Source organism: Bos javanicus, chromosome 7 (genome assembly GCF_032452875.1).
Source record: "Bos javanicus breed banteng chromosome 7, ARS-OSU_banteng_1.0, whole genome shotgun sequence".
Classification (NCBI taxonomy): Eukaryota; Metazoa; Chordata; class Mammalia; order Artiodactyla; family Bovidae; genus Bos; species Bos javanicus.
Genome location: NC_083874.1, coordinates 19,683,778 through 19,703,794, shown reverse-complemented (window position 1 = coordinate 19,703,794; position 20,017 = coordinate 19,683,778). Strand labels below are relative to the sequence as shown.

The following is a 20,017-nucleotide window of genomic DNA, read 5'->3' as shown; positions in this document are numbered from 1 at the left end:
GACGAATCTTTGTTGGCAAAGTAATGTCTCTGCTATTTAATATGCTATCTAGGTTGGTCATAACTTTCCTTCTAAGGAGTAAGCGTCTTTTAATTTCATGGCTGCAATCACCGTCTGCAGTGATTTTGGAGCCCCCCAAAAATAAAGTCTGACACTCTTTCCGCCGTTTCCCCATCTATTTCCCATTAAGTGATGGGACCAGATGCTATGATCTTCGTTTTCTGAATGTTGAGCTTTAAGCCAACTTTTTCACTCTCCTCTTTCACTTTCATCAAGGGGCTCTTTAGTTCCTCTTCACTTTCTGCCATTAGGGTGGTGTCATCTGCATGTCTGAGGTTATTGATATTTCTCCCGGCAACCTTGATTCCAGCTTGTGCTTCTTCCAGCCCAGCATTAGACGGTAAAGTGTCTGCCTGCAATGCAGGAGACCTGGGTTCGATCCCTGGGTCGGGAAGATCCCCTGGAGCAGGAAATGGCAACCCACTCCAGTATTCTTGCCTGAAGAATTCCATGGACTGTAGCCTATTAGGCTCCAGGCTCCAGTCCATGGAATCGCAAAGAATCAGACACGACTGAGTGACTTCACTTCACTTCAGTTCTTTACTCTGCATATAAGTTAAATAAGCAGGGTTGCTAAGTCATTTCAGTTGTGTTCAATTCTGCATAGCTAGCCAGTCCCCACTGTCCATGATACTCCAGGCAAGAATACTGGAGTGGGTTGCCATTTTCTTCTCCAGGGGACCTTCCTGACCCAAGGATCAAACCTACTTCTCAAGTCACTTTGCATTCACAGGTGGGTTACCACTAGCACTACCTGGGAAGCTGTTAGCCATACTGCAAATACATAAAGATGCAAACTAGGATAGGTATTGCCATTAAATGCTTGAGGATTTATGACTCCTTTTAGGCTCAAGATACATAAGAACTAGCATTGACGAGAAGGCAATGGCACCCCACTCCAGTACTCTTGCCTGGAAAATCCCATGGACAGAGGAGCCTGGTGGGCTGCAGTCCATGGGGTCGCTAGGAGTCGGACACGACTGAGCGACTTCATTCTCACTTTCATGCATTGGAGAAGGAAATGGCAACCCACTCCAGTGTTCCTGCCTGGAGAATCCCAGGGACGGGGGAGCCTGGTGGGCTGCCGTCTATGGAGTCGCATAGAGTCGGACACAACTGAAGCGACTTAGCAGCAGCAGCAGCAGCATTGACTGAGCCTTACTGCATACCAGTCAACAACGTGAAGTAAAAAATTTTACTCGTTCTATACTTGGGGAAACAGACCCAGAGAGGTTTTAAGTAACCCACCCAGAGTCACACAGCCAGTAAATGCATTAACTGAGATTCGTCCCCAGAGGCCTGAACCCAAAGCCCACACTGAACCACTTCAGATACCATCTGACACAGGCCATCTGGTTATGATAGTCCCAACCTCATGCAATTCCACTTCACTTCACCATGACTTGCCTTCTTCGCCTCACACCTCATCCTCACTTAAGCGTTGACACAAAAGCTCTTCTTCCAGCCTGGGGACCACCTTCCTCCACTAAACCCAAAGCACACTTCACAGCTAAAGCAGCACTCTCTCACATTCGCTTTTCCCTATTGTTTCCTCATTAATCTGGTACATTTGTCCCCACTAAAGAACCAACAGTGATACATTATTAACCAGTCCTTACTCGACTTTCTCCTGTCTTTTCTTATCCCAGGATCATGTCACATGTCTTCTTAGGTTCCTCTGTGCTTTTTGAGTCTCATTTACAGGGGTTTTGATGACTTGAATACTGGTCTGTTTCCTCAATGTGGGTTTGTCTTGATGTTTTTCTCACAGTTAAAACTGAAGAGATGAGTTTTGGGAAGACCATGTGGTGCCATACCATCATGGGGACTTAACACTGATGTCGACCTTGGTCACCTGGCCCTAGGCAATATTCACCAGGTTTCTACTCTGCCTCCCTCTTCACACAACACTAGGTGGCTCAATGGTAAGGAATCTGCCTGCTACACAGGAGACTGAAGTTCCATCCCTGTGTCGAAAAGATTCCCTGGAGAAGGAAATGGCTGCCCACTCTAGTATTCTTGCCTGGGTAATCCCACAGACAGAAGAGCCTGGGGGGCTTCAGTCCATGGGGTTGCAAGAGTCAGACACAACTTAGCAACAAACAGCATAGAAGTAGCCACAAGGGAAGTTTAAAGTCGCTCAGTCGTGTCCGACTCTTTGCAACCCTGTGGACTGTACCCTACCGGGCTTCTCTTGTCCATGGGATCCTCCAGGCAAAAATACTGGAGTGGGTTACCATTTCCTTCTCCAGGGGATCTTCCAGACTCAACGATCGAACCTGGGTCTCCCGCATTGGAGGCAGACGCTTTCACCTCTGAGCCACCCCAGGGAGGATGGGTCCACAGTGAGGACAGAGGCAATCTTCCAAGCCTGCACTGACTGCTACAGCACCACCAGTGTCAATTATGTAAATACTGGGTTTGCCAAAAGGTCCCTTCAGTTTATTTCCCTGACATGTTACAGAAAAATGCAAACAAGCTATTTTACGAACCCAACACTCAGTCCCTGGGGCACACTGCTCCCATTTCTAACGCTGAGGGGTCACGTGGGCAAAGTGGCTGCCCTGTGGACAGCACAGATGTCTGGCTGGCCTTGTGACAGATGGACTCCTGGACTGTCATTTGGATACTCAACACTGTACTGCAATACCACCGATGGCCTTACTCACTGGCCCAGGGAGCCCATTTGAGCCTGAGCAGACGGAGAAAGACCACATACACACACACAGTCTCCACCATGTCAAGTTTATTATTCCAATGGCACTAATACAGCTGGAGGTGCTCAGTGACACTGTGCGGGCGGGGTTTCCTGCCTTCTAGCTTCTGTCCAAAGAGAACATCTACCCGCTTGTTTCTTGCCCCCTTCTGGAGGAAAATCCACTAGGGTCCATTTACCCAAATAAACCTCTTAATGCGTTTATTTTAAACTTTTTTTTGGACATTAAGTTTCCCTCTCAACAAAAAAGTATTGGTTGTCCCATCCCCTCCCCCATCCCCACCGGCCAGATAAGTCCCTGCTGCGAGGGCACTTGTTGCCCCTGAAATCTGGAAATAAATATCGAAAGAAACGGCATCAAGTGTTCATGTTGAGCGATGGCACGAAGTGGGCCCCAGAAACCTGTCAGGCAGAGCATTACTGGGTCTGGACAGCCTCGAGGTGTTGTGGAGAATGTGGGGGCTTGTTGCTGTGGTCACTTGTCCCTGGGCGCGGGGGCCGCGCCGAGTCCCACCCGGTGGCGGGCTAAGCGGAGGCCGCCTACAACTTGTCCAGGAAGTTGTCCAGGGCTGGGATGCCTTCCTTCAGGCCTTTGCGCTTGCGTGTCTCCGCCACTACCTGACTGGGGCGGCTGGTGTTGTCAAAGGGGTCACCGGGCAGGATCTGCCAGTGGTCGAACACACACTGGGGGAAGGCCTGGCCGCCCGTGTTGGACCTCAGGTCAGCAGTGAAGCCTGCAGAAGGGGCAAACAGTGCTCAATGGGAAACCCAGTATGTGCCTCACGGTCCCCTGGCCAAGACCAGAAACACAGACTCACACCAGAGGATCCCGGAAGTCATGTTAGAGGTTAACCCCGTTACCCTACACTTCACCCAAAGGTTCCCCCCGACAAGGGCTACTGATTAAAGATTGAGGCAGGGCTGGCCCTTCCTGGGCCCCAGGCCTCCATCTGCACCTTCTGAGGATGAGCCAGATCTCCAGCACAGCTGCTCTGTGGCCGTGCTTAGATCCACAGGCCGAGGCCTCTACACTAAATCAACAGTCCTGAGACCCACGTGAGAGAGAAATAGGTCATCCCCTCCTTCACAAGTGTGCTGCAGAAAACTGCAGTAGGCAACTCCCCTCATGATGAGAAAGGATGGGCCAGGGCTCTATGTCTGCTGGGCTCCACCCTAAAGGCAGTGGGCATCTGAGGACTACACCAGACTGGTACTCACCAAAGGACTCATTGACAGGAAGGTAGGCCTTCACAACAAACATGGGGGTGCCGGCCACCTGGGTCTCCTCAAAGACGTGGCCCCGCTTCCTGTTCAGGACACCGTAGATGCCACCAACCACTTGTTCTGGACACTGTCGGGCAAAAAAGGGCTCTGAGCAGCTGCTGGGCAGGACGGAACCCAAAACAGCAGCTGGGGGTTCCCAGCCCAGCCCCCTTACCTGGATCTCCACAAGATAGATGGGCTCCATGAGCCGGGGCTGGGCAGTCAGCACACTGGCATACAGGCAGCGCCGAGCCGTGGGGATGATCTGGCCACCCCCACGGTGGATGGCATCAGCGTGCAGCGTCACATCATGGACGTCAAAGCGCACGCCCCGCATGTTCTCCTCGCACAGTGCCCCCTATGGAGGAAGGAGGACCACCATCAAGAACCCACCTTCACAGCAACTCTGAGGGAGAGGCTGGCCACAGCTGTCCTCAAGACCACACACAATCCCACCTCGGCCGCTGACTGGCCCTGCAGTGCTGTGCCTGAGCACCCCCTCACCTCTTTGGTGGCCCACTGGAAGCCAGCTACCACACTGTCCTTGATTTCATTGAGGTATTGCACACCCTTGGTGATGTCCGTGAGGATGTTGGGGCCCGTGCCATCAGGGCCGAAGCACCAGATCTTACGGGCCTCGGCCACATCCCACTCGTACTTCTCAGCCAGGTAGCGGGCCCGCTGCTTGAGCTCCTGGCGGGCGGACACCTCGCCCTTGTCGATGTCCTCAGCCAGGCCGTCAGGGAAGGGCCGCGCCTTCATATAAAGCCTATTGTGCTTGTTGGGGGACTTGGATAGGCAGAGCACGTTTGACTCCTCGCTGACAGTCTCCCGGTACGAGACAACTGGGTCAGATTTCTGGAAGAGGAACGTGCAGGGTCAGGTCTGCCCCAGAAAAGCATCTTCCTAATGATACCCACTTCACACTGGCAGAGGATAGAGAGCAGGGCAGGCTCCACCTGACTTCGTGTAAACAAGTGTGCAGCTAGCTGCTCGCTAAATGCCCACTGCTAACAGGGCTGGCTAAATACACTTATGGTAAAACTGTATGTGCAGTATTAATTGAAAAGTGATTGCAAACATACAAGTGCAAGATCCCATTTCAGAATAGTTTCCTTATTTAGAAAAAAACATGAAAAACCTGTCAATTCCCTCAAGAGCAGAAACTTTCATTCCCGTAACTAAAAAGGCTTAACAAGGAAAAACAGCATGTAAAGAAACCCAAAACCTTGGCCAAGCAGACACAGATCTGAGCTCATTTTTATGAAAAAGCAGAAAATGGAAAACAGAGTGCACCAGCTGGCGGTGGTGGGGCCGCCTACAGAACCTCAGTGTCTGCCCTTTTCACAAGTTTTTCTTTTTTTTTTTTGGTAAACTTGTTAGCAGAAGTTAGCAGACCCCTCACACTCCAACCCTGCCTGCGCATCTAAACAGCTGATGTCACAACACCACATATTATCTGGCAAAAAGGGGCAAAAGGAATGAGAATCAAGTGACCCCCACCAGCGGGCCTCTCAGAGCCCACCCAGGTCGTGCTCTCCATCAGCCCTCTTGGTATAGGGGATGCAGGCCTCCAGCTGTCACTGCGTGGCAGCACCAGCCTCACCTTGATGGGGATGCAAGCGTGATCCTCCTCCAGGTCCTTGAGGCAGATCTCCAAGTGCAGCTCCCCAGCCCCCGCGATAATGTGCTCCCCGGACTCCTCGATGATGCACTGCAGAAGGCCAAGCGTCAGCCCAACACCGACCCCAGGACCCAGGACCATGCGGTAACCCAAGGGATTCCAGGGGGCAAGTGGAAAGCCAGCTCCAGCTGGACAAGGTGGACTCCCAACACAGGGTTTAGGGGGAAGGTATCAGGGCCCGTTTTACTAGTTTTCAACATTAACCTTCTAAAAAGAGCCTCAGGGTCCAACCAGTCTGAAAAAACTGTATCAAAGTAGTGTATCAAAGTTGGATTCCTGGGTGGAAAACCACCATTTAAATGGGCAGGAGTTCTGCCAGGTCAGCCCAGCCACATCACATCAACAAGTCAACAACCCACCACGGCAGGTGTCACCTCTGGCCAAGGGCCACCCACCTGCACCATGGGGTCCGACTTGGCCAGCCGCTTCAGACCTTCCACCAGCTTGGGCAGGTCGGCCGGGTTCTTGGCCTCCACAGCAACCCTGACAACAGGGCTCACACTGAACTTCATCACCCGCATGTTGTGGGCATGCTCAAAGGTGGTGATGGTGCCAGTCTTCACCAGGAACTGGTCCACGCCCACCAGGCCCACAATGTTGCCACAAGGCACATCCTCGATGGGCTCCACGTAACGGCCCATCATCAGGATTGTCCTGGGGAGGGGGGAACGACACAAAAGATGTCAACACACAAGCACTTGTGGGGCAGATCCCCAAGTCACCAGACAAGCCTCCCTTGTTTTTTTGGTAGTACCACACTGCACACGTATTAATTTCTAGACCAGCGAATGAACCCAAGCCTCCTGCAGTGGAAGCACAAAGTTCCCCTCCTTTGAACCTGTGGCTGTCTTCATGTCTAGAGGGGCAGAGCCAGCTCACTAGGGGCCAGTAACCCAGTGACATCTCAGTGCTGGTTCTGGCTCTTATCACCCCAAGACCAGGCAACGTGCTGCTGTGCCTATGCAAGTCTCTGCACCCTAGTGCAGTCAAGGCCTCAGAGAGTCCCACACCTGCAGCAATGACGTTGGGGGGGGTGGGGCGCCAATCTCAACTGCGATCTTTGGGATCACTCTAATTTCCTACCTGCTTCCCAGCTCAGGACTGCATCACACTGAGAACCCTTAGCTGGAGGAAGGGTACTATTTCCTGGTGCTCCCCTCCCCCGGGCAGGTCTCTTTCATTCAGATGACCCCACCGTTCCCCCCTCACTGGATGGAGGAGGAGGAGCAGGAGGCTGTTCGGCCCCCTCTAACTCCCTGAGTACCTCACCTCTGGATTGGCTTCAGGTACAGGTCCTCCTTCTTCCCAGGAGTATAGTTGGGTCCCATGATGCGGACCTTCAGGCCAGTAGACACCAGCCCTGAGAAGACCCGGCCGAAAGCATAGAACCGACCTTTGTCAGAGGTCGGCACCATTTTGGAAATGTACATCATGAGAGGGCCTTTGGGATCACAGCTTTTAATGCCTGAGAAGACAAATGAAACCCCCAAAGGGGAAAACGTAATTCCATGGCAGCTCAGCTTTCCAAACTCCTGAGGCTCTGTCCAGCATCAGGCCCCCGGGGTGCAGGCAGGCCCCACATACCCATGGCTGCCTCATCGTCTGGGGGCCCCTCGTACAGGAGCTCACAGCGGTACTTCTGGGCCGTCACAGGGGAAGGCAGGTGGATGGTGATCATCTGCAGCAGGGCATCCCCAGCAGGCAGCCAGCGGCGCATCACAGCCTAGAGTAGAGGATGTGAGGGGGAAACGTCAGCAAGAGACCAGAAAGAAAATCAACAAAAGCAGCTCCAAGAAGGTGGGACTCCAGGCAGAGCCTCTCCACTTACCTTCAGAAGCGGTTTGCCCTCCTTGTCCTTATCTTCACTGTCCAACTTGATGTCCAGTTTTTCAATTAGTTTTGCAGTCTCCTCTTTCTTGAAGTTCATGATTGCATCAAACACCTAACATGCAGGAAAGATGGCAAAGTGGGCTTGAGAACATACTTGAAGTCTGCAGTTACGTGCTAGAGCCTGAAGGGCATGGATGGAGCAGGGCCAAAGCTGCAAAAATCCTCACTTACCATCAAACGCCTGACTTAATCTAGCAAATAATAGTGCAATCTCTCAACAGACTTAAAAAAACTCAACCTAAGTAAATGGGCATTCTCACTGAAAACTCACTGGCTTACAATAGTCAGCCCCTTCTGCCACATCTCGCCTGCTGCCCAGTCAAGAAGGCTGACTGACCCCAAGATGCAGCCCAAGAATGTGGGAGAGCTGTTAGCCAGGGTTGAACTGAGGGCCTTCTGACCTCCTGCTGTCTCATCCTTGTTCCACGAGCTGACATGCAGCCTGGCCCTGCCTTGCCTTGTGGCATCTTGCCATCGGTTGCAGCAGGTTGGGTACCAGACTGTCTGGGGAGCCCAAGGACAGCCCTGGGAATGGGTATCTACCAAGCTTACACTGGCTCACCTTGAAGATTGGGTCCAGGATGAGCTGGCAGAACGTCCGTGGCAGCTTCTTGCCATCAGGGCTGTTGGCTGACTTGCTGAACTTGCCGGTGGCTGGATCAAAGTACCTGTTCAGAGAACACCCAACCCAAGAGTTAGAGAAATCAGCGGCGAGGGGGGTGGTAATCTGGGTGGAAAAAAAAAACCCTACGGACACTCGAGCAGTGTCTTGAACACTTACCGGTCTCCCCACAGCTTTTTCATCATGTCCTCCACCTTCTTGGCCCGCTCAGCAGGCCCTAGCTGTCCCTCGCCCTTGGCAGCAAACTTGGCCACATACATCTCGGCAAACTGCTTCAGGGTAAAGGCCCAACCATGGAGACCAGACCCGAAGCCAACAGTACCAAGGACGGGGTCGATCTGCGAGAACAGGAGACAAGTTTAGCTGGAACAGTTGGACGAAAACCACAGCTACAAAATCCCTAGGCACTCCACACCTCAGACCTTAGATTTCTTCAATAGCCATCAGGTCAAAGTGAAGAAATTTTAGTCATCATGTACAAGGTGCCCAACCCCTGGGTGGGGAATGTGTGCAAAGATCCCACAGGGACTGCCCCATGCACCTGTCAGCAAGCAGCGGGAGCCACTACCTCATCCCCCCAGAAGTCCAGCTTTCCTGTCACTCTAAGGTTCCTTGAACCCCAGTTTCCACCTCCAAAGAATCCCCAGGAAGTCACTGATTGAGAAGCAGTTCCCCAGGGGCAGCCCAAGACCACAGCCCTTCCAGTCTGCCCCACGGGAGCAGTGGAAGGGGCTACTAGGAACACAGCAGAGAGAGGTACCCTAAACCCAGCAGTCAGGCTGTCCTACCATGATGTTGCCCATGGGGCCGCTCTCGCCCTCGCCGTAAGTGGAGATGATGACGTTGACGTTCTCCACGATGCGCTGGAAGGTTTGGTAGAGCTCCTCAGGCTCCAGCTGCAGCTCAAGCAGGGCCCGGTCCATCTTGTTCATCATCAGCACTGGCTTGATGCGCTCAGCGATGGCCTGGCGCAGCACCGTCTCTGTCTGCACACACACACCTGCAGACCAGCAGGGGATGAGGCGGCTCTTGCAGCCAGAGAGGGGACAGCCCCAGGTTCCAAGCCGTCCTAGGGGGTGCCCACTACTTACCCGACACGCAGTCCACCACCACCAAGGCACCGTCAGTGACACGGAGTGCAGCTGTCACCTCTGAGGAAAAGTCGACGTGCCCAGGGGAGTCGATGAGGTTGATGAGGAAGCCAGAGCCATCCTTGCTCTGCTTGATGAAATTCAAGTCGTTCTCTGAAAGCTCGTAGAAAAGGGAGATGGCCCTGAAAAGATGGGGACAGGTGAGCCAGGCGAAAGCCACACCTTAGCCTGGCCTGTGGTCAATCAGGTTCCCACCGAGGGGGAGTCAGGTGGACACTCTTCATTCTTAAGTGAGGCTGGGATCCAATAAAAAGCCAGGCAGATGCCGCAACCTGTCCCCTCCCCCTGCATTACTCATCCTTAAAGATGAACTTGAGACTCCCAACACAAGAGCCACCGCATCTGGGGACATTTATCTTCGCAGCACCCTCTGCCAGGGACAGCCACTTCCCTGGCACCAGAATCCACCTGGGTGCTCCCAGGCTCAACACACCTGTTGTCAAAAGGCAGCTACTACATAGGAGCTAGAAATCCCAAAGGTGACTTTTCACCCTTCCCTGCCCTGCAGGGAAGTGAGCCTCAGAGCAATGACCAAGGACAAATGACTAAATGAAGACACCTGCCATCACTGCTTTTTCTTTGGGGTGGGGGAGGTTCTCACCCTGACATCTGGGGTCAGAAAACTCACAGGGGGCTGCCGTGCAACACAGCAGGACTTTGGCATTGACCCCAGATGCCAACAGCATCCTCCAGACGTTGCCAAGAGCCCCCAGCTCCCTTCCCCTCCAACCTCCTTAACTCTACCACCCATCACTGTGCCTCTTCCCCTGGAGGCAAAAGTGCCCATCCCAGCAGATGAAGCTCCATCATCCCTCCCAGTTCAGAAGCCCAGTTCCAAAGTGCTCCTCTCCCCAGAAGCCTGTGGGAAAAGGCCTATGTCTATCCTTCCTGCCCACTACCAAGGACTCAGAGCAAGCAGCAGCCCCCTGTCCCTGTGGAGTCGACACCAAGGGACTTGCTCACGTTGACTTGATGGTGATGCAACGCTCCTGCTCATCCTTCCGGGTGTCAGTGAAGCGGGTCTCCCCAGCCCGGGCAGAGGCGATGATACCCGCCTTGCACACAAGGGAGTCCGTCAGAGTGGATTTGCCATGGTCCACGTGGGCAATGACAGACATGTTCCGGATGTTGGCCTTCTTGTCCATGATGGCCCGGATCTGGTCTACTGTGAAGTTCACCTGGGCAGGGTGGAGGAGGGGAGGGTCATGACAGGCCAGCACTCCAAGAAGGATCCTTGGCACAGAGACTTTGATCAATAGAGGCTGCTGGGCCCTAGCCAAAAGAGGCTGGTCCCCCGTGCTGCCAACTCCGACCTTTCTTTGTTAACACCCCTTTAAAGATGTCCAATTCACCCTGTCCCTGAAAAGCCTGATCTTGGCTGTCACACACAAAGTGAAAACTCAGAACGGAAACTGGGGACTAAGTCCCAAAGAGTGACAACAGATTCCCTTTATACTAGGTAGATACTGGGGTCTCGTGGGGTCCAGCTGAACCTCAGGTGTCCCACTGTGTGGGCACTGGTATACCCCGAGGCTTCCCAACCAAAGGAGCTCTCCGAACTCCAAGGTCACCCCTCTCTGGGGTTGTGGGGGTCAGTTAGAGCCACCCACCCCACCTTTGATTCATAAATATGCCACCCCCGGTTTGGGGAGGGGGGTTGCGCAGCCCTACCAGGCGCGAACCTCCACCTCGTGGCTTTAGATCAGGTGTTCACAACTGGGAGGTTCACGAAAGACAAGACACCAGGCCAAGATTACACAGCGGGAGAAGATCGGGCGCTTCTAAAGGTCTTACTCTTCTCTCCTTTAGCCATTTCCAAGACGCCCACGGCTCCCAGCAGAAAATCAGACTGAAACTCCCGGCCCGCCGAGTTACATAAGGCGGCTCCCCTCTCCCGGCTCGCGCTGCGGCGCCCGCCATTACAGCGTCTGCCACATCATCATACCCCCCCCGCCCCGCCTCCGCCCCAGCTTCAGCCAGGCCCGAGACCCCGCGAGGCGGCGGCGCCCCCGGAAGCGGAGGTCGGCGAGCAGTGCGGCGTGCAGACATGGCGGTAGCCGCTTCACCTGTCCCGGCTCCACCGGCCCCGGCCGCCGCCATGTCTCCTCCCAGTCAGGGAGGCCACAGGTCTCCAGGCTTGGCAGCGCTAGCCCTGCCGAGGCCCCGCTGCCGTTTCAGGCCCCTGGTTGAACAGCGTTGCTCACCATGGTGGCGGATGGCGGTGGATTCTCCCAGGCAAATCCGAGCAAGCTAGGTCGCGCCGAGGATGGCGGCGACGACGGCGGAAGAGAACGCTGACGTCAACACCCGAGACTTTATAGGCCGACGCCGGTTGGGCGGGTCATCTGACCTCGCTTCGAGGGCGGAGCGAAGCGACGCCGCGCGCAAGCGCAGGAACACCCTCCCCACCTCCACCACCCAACCCGGGTAACCCCTTAGGCGGCGGCGCGGCTGCTCTAATACCAAGGATCTGCATTCCATGCTTGGATTTTCCCGGGGGCGTGGTTGCCTCGAGCTGGGTGCGCGCGATGCAATACTTAGGTGCAAAAAGCGATGAGTGGCATTTTAGCTGAGACTATTATCCATATCTTAACAACTATGTCATTTTGCAAAGGGCCAACCACTTCTATGAAAAAGATATTACGATGTGAATAGAGTCTGTGGATTGTACTAAGATTAAAGTTTGATATGATGACTGACAGTACTAGGTCCGGGACAGGGAGAAGCGTACTTGGGACCTCTGGACTAGTTCTGCAGTCAGCTGTCTTTAATTATTTCTTAAAACAAAAAACCTTTCGAAAGCAGATATTAATCACCCACTTTTCCCATAAAGACAAATTCAGCGTCTACTACGCTAGGCATTGCTATAGGCTTTGTGGATAAAACAGTAAATAAAACACCTTATCAGCTCCATCACTCTAAGTGTTCTTACACTAGATATGCAGGTTTTTCTATGCTTCAGTTTCTTTATCTGCGCAATGGGATGATCAATACTACTTCTTTGTTTGAGGGAGAGTAAAATTCACTAAATAGATGTAGAGGGATTAGCACCGAGTCTGACACAGTTCTCAATACACCTCAGTTATTTCTAATTAGTTATCGTTACAATTATAGAACACATTTCAGGGACTGGTTTGCTGCATCACAAGCGTGGGAGCTAGGCGCTTTTCCACATGCGCAATCTCATTTTCTATTTCATTTTCTCTCCAGGGGGAGGCGCAGGAACACTATTTTGTATTCCTGTCCTGATATGACCCTAAGAAACCGTTGTATATCAGATCTTCGACTCCAGGAAAAGAATTGGCATTTAATTTAGGATCTTTATTCTTTATAAAGAGCCCAGCCCAATGCCTGGAACACAGTAGGCGCAAGTAAGTATATCTTGCATCAGGTAATCATATTCTCATTAGTGTAAATAAATCCCCTTCAATAAATCTTCCCCTAAATTCACTCTGTCAAAAGAAGGGAGCCTGCAGTGATATCCCTGCGCTGGAAGAAGAAACAGTTGTGCCTCTGTACAAAGCTATGCAAGTTCGAATAGACTCTAAAATAAGACTGTCTTCTCTTATCCCTACAAAGGGCTTTACGCATTTTGTTTTGTAAAGCGCGGTCACAGCCCTGATTTCATTTAATCAAAGATTACTATCACGATCCCACGTTTAACCCAGGGGGAAACTGAGGCAGTAAAGCGCTGCTCCCTAAATATCTATTGAACGACCGAGACGCAGAGCTGCAGGCAGCCAAAGTCAATGCCCTAGCTCAATTCCGGGTATTCAAACACGTGCGCCTGTGTTCGTGTCAGGAACGTTTTATATTAGTTTTACCAGGCAAGCGCATGCACCCTTCGGGGGACGCCTTTTCAGCAGATGGGTATCCAGCTTCTCATTCTTAATAAATGTTTTATCTTAACCTTTTTTAATGTTTAAAGTGCACTCAGCATACAACGTGTGCTAGGCTCCGTCTGAGGCACTCGACAGCACCTCCTTGCAAAATAGAACATTTCAGAGAAGAAAAGCAAAGGTTTTCATTAATAGGGTTGAATTTGCTCGCAAGTGAATAGATTGTTTATTGGGAAATTCTAACTTAGTCTAAGTTAAAGAAGCTGGGGAGAGGAGGATGGCGAAATTTAAGACATCCTTCCCCATACAGGGCTTCCCTGGTGGCTCAGATGGTAAAGAGCCTGCCTGCAGTGTGGGAGATCTGGGTTCAATCCCTGGATCAGGAAGATTCCCTAGCAAAGGAAATGGCAACCCACTCCAGTATTCTTGTCTGGAGAATCCCATGGACAGAGCAGCCTGGTAGGCTACAATCCACGGGGTTGCAAAGAGTCGGACACGACTGAGCGACCTCTCTTTCTACACTCTAACCCCCATGGGGAGGAGTTCCACCCTGAAGCTGTAGGGGTCGGGCCAGATGTTGGCAGAGGACAACTGCCCACCAGACCCAGAAACCTGGGGGAGAAGCAGAGCTTCAGCACAGAGAAAAAGCAGCCACAGCCAGGCTCTGGGTCTGCAGTAATAAATACCTGCGGGGGTAAAGGGCGGGGAGGAACCAAGAGAAAAAAGTAACCTCTGCAGGGAGGCTCTGCTGCGCATGCGCATGCTGCGGCGCAGGGAGGACAGGAAGGACCCCGGAGGCTCTGGCAGCGGCCCCTGCTGACCAAAGGCCGCCACTGCATGCCCCTTGCATCTGCCTTTGATGCTGTTGAAGGCTTATCACCACCTTTTAAATTTATTCGTTCATGTAATCTTCCCCACACCCCGGGTTTTGTGTGGCCTATTTTACGCAGGAGCAAAGTGAGGCTCAGAGAATTAATTTCCCCAAGGTCACACAGCTAATAAGGGTGGAACCAAGTGACTTTAAATTGTACGGTTGGAATATTACTCAACCTTAAAAAGGAAGGAAATTCTGACCCGGGCTACAACATGGATAAGACGACATTATGTTCAGTGAAATAAGCTGGAAGCAAATATTGCATAATTCTACCTATTGTCATTGTTTAGTCACTAAGTCATGTCCACGACCCCATGAGCTGTAGCCCACCAGGCTCCTCTGGCTATGCCATTTTCCAGGCAAGAATACTGGAGTGTGTTGCCATTTCCTTCTCCAGGGATCTTCCCCACCCAGGGTTCAAACCCGTATCTGCCTGCTTGCCAGGCGGATTCTTAACCACTGTGCTACCTGTGAAATCTTAATTGTACCTGTACTCCTTAAAGGAGTCAAATGAAAAAGACAAGCAAAGTAGTGGGTGCCAGGAGCTGAGGGAAGGGGAATGGGAGTCAGTGTTTGAAGGGGACAGAGTTTCAGTTTGGAAAAATTGAAAAGTCATGGAGATGGATGATGCGGGTGGCTGCACAACAATGTGAATGTACGGAACACACTAAACTGCACGCTCAAAAATGATTAAAAAGGTCAATTTTACGTCATGTCTATTTTGCCACAATAAAAAAGGAATGGTTTAGTCAGGAAGCAACCCTGCCCCACTACTACTTCCTAGATGGATTTCAGATTTGGCTGACATTAAGACAGATATTGTGAATGTAGATTCAGCCCTCACTGTCTGTGTGAACTTGGGCAAGTTACATAACTTCTCTGAGCCTCAAATTCTTCATGTAAAATGTTGAATAATAACAGAATCTGTTAAATTATGGGGATCTTGTGAAACTTAAATAAGTTAATATAAATAAAGCACCTAGGGACTTCCCTGGTGGTCCAATGGCTAAGACTCTGTGCTTCCAATGCAGGGACATGGGTTCCACCGCTGGTCAGGGAACTAGATTTCACGTGCCACAACTAAAGATCCCACATGCTACAGCTAAGACGGGACACAGCCAAATAAATAAATTTTTTAAAAAAGCACCTAGCACATTAAGCCCCATTGAAGAGTTTGCTCCTCTTATGGGCTAAACTATGCCTGCTCCTCAACTCACATATTAAAGACTTAACACCCCAGGACCTCAGAATGTGAGTTTATTTGGAGACAGGGTTTGAAAGAGCCAATTAAGTTAAAATGAGGTCTTTAGGTCCTAACTTAATGTGACACCAGTCATACTGGTGAGATTGTGGAAAGACAGGCCCAGAGGGAAACTGTGAAGACACAGAGAGAAGGCAGCCGTCTGCTAGCTACGGACAGAGGCCTCGGCAGAAACCAGCCTTGCCAACATACCTCCATGTGCGACTTCTGACCTCCACAACTGTGAGACGATAAAGTTCTGCTGTGTGAGCCACCCAGTCTGTGGCGTTTTGTTGTGACTGCCCCAGCAAACTGAAACAGCTGTCATTGTGGAATAAACACTAGATTTTATATATTGCAACCATTCCTTCTAGGAGCATTTATTAACACTTACTACATGCTGTACTGAAGAGAGGGAGGAACTCTCTTATATTTTGAGGCACAAAATTTAAACCGGGTGTTGGGTGCTCCAAAAAACTCAGTCCCAATGGTCATTATTATTTTTGACTGCACCATGTTGCATGTGAGGGTCTTATTGTTCCCCAACCAGGAATTGAACCCATGCTCCCTCGCATTAGAAGTACAGAGTCTTAACCAACTGGCCTGCCACGCAATCTCCCTGATGATGTTATTGTTGTTTAGTCTCTAAGTCGTGTCCAACTCATTACGACACCATGGACTGTAGCCCACCAGGCTCCCCTATCCGTGAGATTCTCCAGATAAGAATACTGGAGTGGGTAACCATTTCCTCCTCCAGGGGATCTTCCTGACCCAGGGATCGAATGGACGTCTCCTGCATTGGCAGGTGGATTCTTTACTACTGGGCCACCAGGAAATGCCCCTGATGATTACATTAAAAAAAATTTTTTTGGCCATACTGTGCAGCATGTGGGATCTCATTTCCCCAACCAAGGATCGAACCCATGTCCCCTGCATTAGAAGCATGGAGTCTTAATCACAGGACCATCAGGGAAGCCCTCTGATGATTATATTTTAATATCACTTTTTAAAATTCAAATAGGTAGCCGCCGCCGCGCCGCCGTCGCTCTCCAACGCCAGCGCCGCCTCTAGCTCGCCGAGCTCCAGCCGAAGGAGAAGGTGGGTAAGTAAGGAGGTCTCTATACCATGGCTCGTACAAAGCAGACTGCCAGCAAATCGACCGGTGGTAAAGCACCGATGAAGCAACTCGCTACAAAAGCCGCTCGCAAGAGTGCGCCCTCTACTGGAGGGGTGAAGAAACCTCATCGTTACAGGCCTGGTACTGTGGCACTCCGTGAAATTAGACGTTATCAGAAGTCCACTGAACTTCTGATTCGCAAACTTCCCTTCCAGCGTCTGGTGCGGGAAATTGCTCAGGACTTCAAAACAGATCTGCGCTTCCAGAGTGCAGCTATTGGTGCTTTGCAGGAGGCAAGGGAGGCCTATCTGGTTGGCCTTTTTGAAGACACCAACCTGTGTGCTGTCCATGCCAAACGTGTAACAATTATACCAAAAGACATCCAGCTAGCACGCCGCATACGTGGAGAACGTGCTTAAGAATGATGGGAAACATTTCATTCTTTAAAAAAAAAAAATTCTCTTCTTCCTGTTATTGGTAGTTCTGAACGTTAGATATTTTTTTCCCATGGGGTCAAAAGGTACCTAAGTATATGATTGCAAGTGGAAAATAGGGGACAGAAATCAGGTATTGGCAGTTTTTCCATTTTCATTTGTGTGTGAATTTTTAATATAAATGCGGGGACATAAAGCATTAGTGAAAGTCAACATGTTTCAGTGAACAAGTTTCAGCAGTTCAACTTTATAACAATTATAAATAAACCTGTTAAATTTTTCTGGACAATGCCAGCATTTGGATTTTTTTAAAACAAGTAAATTTCTTATTGACTGCAAAAAAAAAAAAAAAATTCAAATAAATGCAAAAACAGTCCATGACGATGAGGAAAGCACCCGACTTTTTTTTTTTTTTTTAATATTTATTTATTTGACTGCACCAGGTCTGAGTTGCCACACATAGGATCTTTAATCTTTGTGCAGTATGTAGGATCTTTTTAGTTGTGGTATGAAGGTTCTTTAGTTGCACACACAAACTCTTAGTTGGGGCATGTGGGATCTAATTCCCTGACCACCCTGCATTGGGAGTATGTAGTCTTAGCCATCGGAGAAGGCAATGGCACCCCACTCCAGTACTCTTGCCTGGAAAATCCATGGACAGAGGAGCCTGGTAGGCTGCAGTCCATGGGGTCGTGAAGAGTCGGACACGACTGAGCGACTTCACTTTCACTTTTCACTTTCATGCATTGGAAAAGGAAATGGCAACCCACTCCAGTGTTCTTGCCTGGAGAATCCCAGGGACGGGGAAGCCTGGTGGGCTGCCGTCTATGGGGTCGCACAGAGTCGGACACGACTGAAGCGACTTAGCAGTAGCAGCAGTCTTAGCCATTGCACCACCAGAGAAGTCCCAGCATCCGATTTTTTAAAGATAGGACCAGTTATTGTCGATTTCTCCTTTTGTCTCAGGATCCAGGATTACTGCAAACAGCTCAGGGTTAGGTAGTCCAGCTACACGCAGCAGGGATATTGTTGCATGGAATTTTCTGGAACAGCTTTAGGAAGGGGTATCGCTTCTCTGAATGATTGGACAGCTGAGTATAGGGAGGTCTGGCAGGTTGCATGGTGGGAATGGGCGGGCCAGCGCTGGTGCCTAAGATCACAGAACTGTGTCTAGGTCTCAGGGAGGAGCTTGGCCCCTTCCGGAGGTTCTGTTCAGATCCAGTTTACAGAGGTTAAAACTGAGACTCCTAGAGGGTAAACGAAGGTGGGTCTGTTCTGGACTCTGCTTTTCTGAGGGCTCCAGTGGCCCCTTAGGGACTCTATTAGAGACCTGCTCAAACTGTTTTGCATTTCTTTGTTCCTAAACTGCCCCCTGGGACCTCCGGGCTGTGGGACTTTCCACCCGCCCCGCCCTTCCCCGCCTGCAAACACACCCATCAGCTCCGAAGCCAGGCTCAACCTTTTTGCAGGGAATCCCTGACATCCCTCCGGGCTCACCGCTGTTGGGTCTAAGCAAATGTTTTCCTGGGAGCCTGCAAAGAAGTGAAGTAAAGTGAAAGTCGCTCAGTGGTGTCCCACTCTTTGCGACCCCATGGACTATACAGTCCATGAAATTCTCCAGGCCAGAATACTGGAGTGGGTGACCTTTACCTTCTCCAGGGGATCTTCCCAACCCAGGGATCTGAACCCAGGCCTCACACATTGTGGGTGGATTCCTTACCAACTGAGCCACCAGGGAAGCCCTGGGAGCCTGTGGTTGGGGGGAAAAAAAGTCCCTGCCCTCTGGGGAGCTGACCCACTGGAGAAGGAAATAGTCAATTAGATATTTGCACAAATGGAACTTTCAAATTGTGCCAGGAAGGAGGGAGAATGAGAAATGGGGATCGAACAGAGAGGTTGGTGATCTAGCCTGGAGGAATCTCAGAGGGCTGCCTGGAGGAGGTGATTCCTGAAAGATGAGAAAACTACTGAACTAAAGTGGAGAGGGCAGGGCTCTGGTGGTCTAGGGGTTAAGACTCAGAGGGAGAGGAGGGGGAAGGACCGGGAAGGGTGGCAAGGTTTGATGGGGGTGGGGACTAAGATCTGCATGCTTCCCAGAGTGGCTAAAAAAAAAAAAAAAAAAAAACCTTAAAAAATAGAGTGAACAAAAATAAGACTTAAAAAAAAAAAAAAGAAAAGAAAAATAGTATAGAGGCGGGTTAGTCACTTAGTTGTGTCTGACTCTTTGTGACCCCATGGACTGTAGCCCACCAGGCTCCTCTGTCCATTGGAATTCCCAGGCAAGAATACTGGAGTGGGTTGCCATTTCCTTCTCCAGAGGATCTTCCAGACCCAGGGATCGAACTCTTGTCTCCTGAATTGGCAGGTGAATGCTTGACCGCTGAGCTCCTAGGGAAGCCCTATACATAGTATACATATGTTTTATATATGTATGTATGTATGTTGTATATATGTGTTCTTTTAAAGATTGTTTTCCACTACAGGTTATTAAAAATACTGAATATAGTTCCCTGTGCTCTACAGTAGGTCCTTGTTGTTCATCTATTTTGTACATACTAGTGTGGATCTGTTAATGCCAAACTCCCAATTTATCCCTCCCCCCCCCTTTCATAACCGTAAGTTTGCTTTCTTTTTATTTATTTATTTGGCTGCACTGGCACGAGGGATCCTTAGTTGCTTCATGTGGGATCCAGTTCCCTGACCAGGGATGGAAACCGGGCCCTCTGCATCGGGAGCACGGAGCCTTAGCCAGTGGACCACCAGAGAAGTCCCCATAAATTTGTTTTCTGTCTGAAGTTATGATTGAAGTTTAACCAATATACAGAAATAGCATAAGTCAAATATATGAAATCTGATGCCTTTCACAAAGTAAAACACACACTAGTAGCCCAATATGAAAATCAAGAACACAATGACCAGCCCTCAGAAACCCCAGAAATTCCCTTGTGTCTCTTCCGGTCACTGCTGTCCAAAGATTCCCACCATCATGTCTTCCAGTCACACAGATCTGGGATTGTTGTTGAGTTGCTAAGTTGTGTCCTTCTCTTTGTGATGCCATGGACTATAGCACATCAGGCTTCCCTGTCCTTCACTATCTCCCAGAGTTTGCTCAAACTCATGTTCATTG

General features: G+C 50.6%; 2 protein-coding genes and 1 non-coding gene across 3 annotated transcripts; 1 reads left to right on the top strand and 2 right to left on the bottom strand.

Annotated features, from left to right (window-relative positions):
- Positions 1-2,784: 2,784 nt before the first annotated feature.
- EEF2 (eukaryotic translation elongation factor 2) lies at positions 2,785-11,697 on the bottom strand. The gene is made up of 15 exons (XM_061422643.1): positions 11,591-11,697; positions 10,350-10,564; positions 9,327-9,508; positions 9,024-9,235; positions 8,395-8,573; positions 8,176-8,281; positions 7,552-7,665; positions 7,308-7,446; positions 6,993-7,188; positions 6,119-6,377; positions 5,646-5,753; positions 4,544-4,897; positions 4,215-4,397; positions 3,995-4,127; positions 2,785-3,510 (listed from the first exon to the last, which is right to left on the bottom strand). The coding sequence occupies exons 1-15, from the start codon at positions 11,591-11,593 to the stop codon at positions 3,317-3,319; spliced, it is 2,577 nt and encodes an 858-aa protein (XP_061278627.1). The 5' UTR covers positions 11,594-11,697; the 3' UTR covers positions 2,785-3,316.
- LOC133252217 (small nucleolar RNA SNORD37) lies at positions 8,650-8,714 on the bottom strand. The gene has a single exon (XR_009737841.1). It is a non-coding gene; the product is annotated as a small nucleolar RNA SNORD37 (small nucleolar RNA).
- A 4,647-nt stretch (positions 11,698-16,344) lies between the features above and the next one.
- Positions 16,345-17,179, top strand: LOC133250877 (histone H3.3A-like). Its single transcript, XM_061422652.1, has one exon. The coding sequence runs from the start codon at positions 16,465-16,467 to the stop codon at positions 16,873-16,875; it is 411 nt and encodes a 136-aa protein (XP_061278636.1). The 5' UTR covers positions 16,345-16,464; the 3' UTR covers positions 16,876-17,179.
- The last annotated feature ends 2,838 nt before the right edge of the window (positions 17,180-20,017 follow it).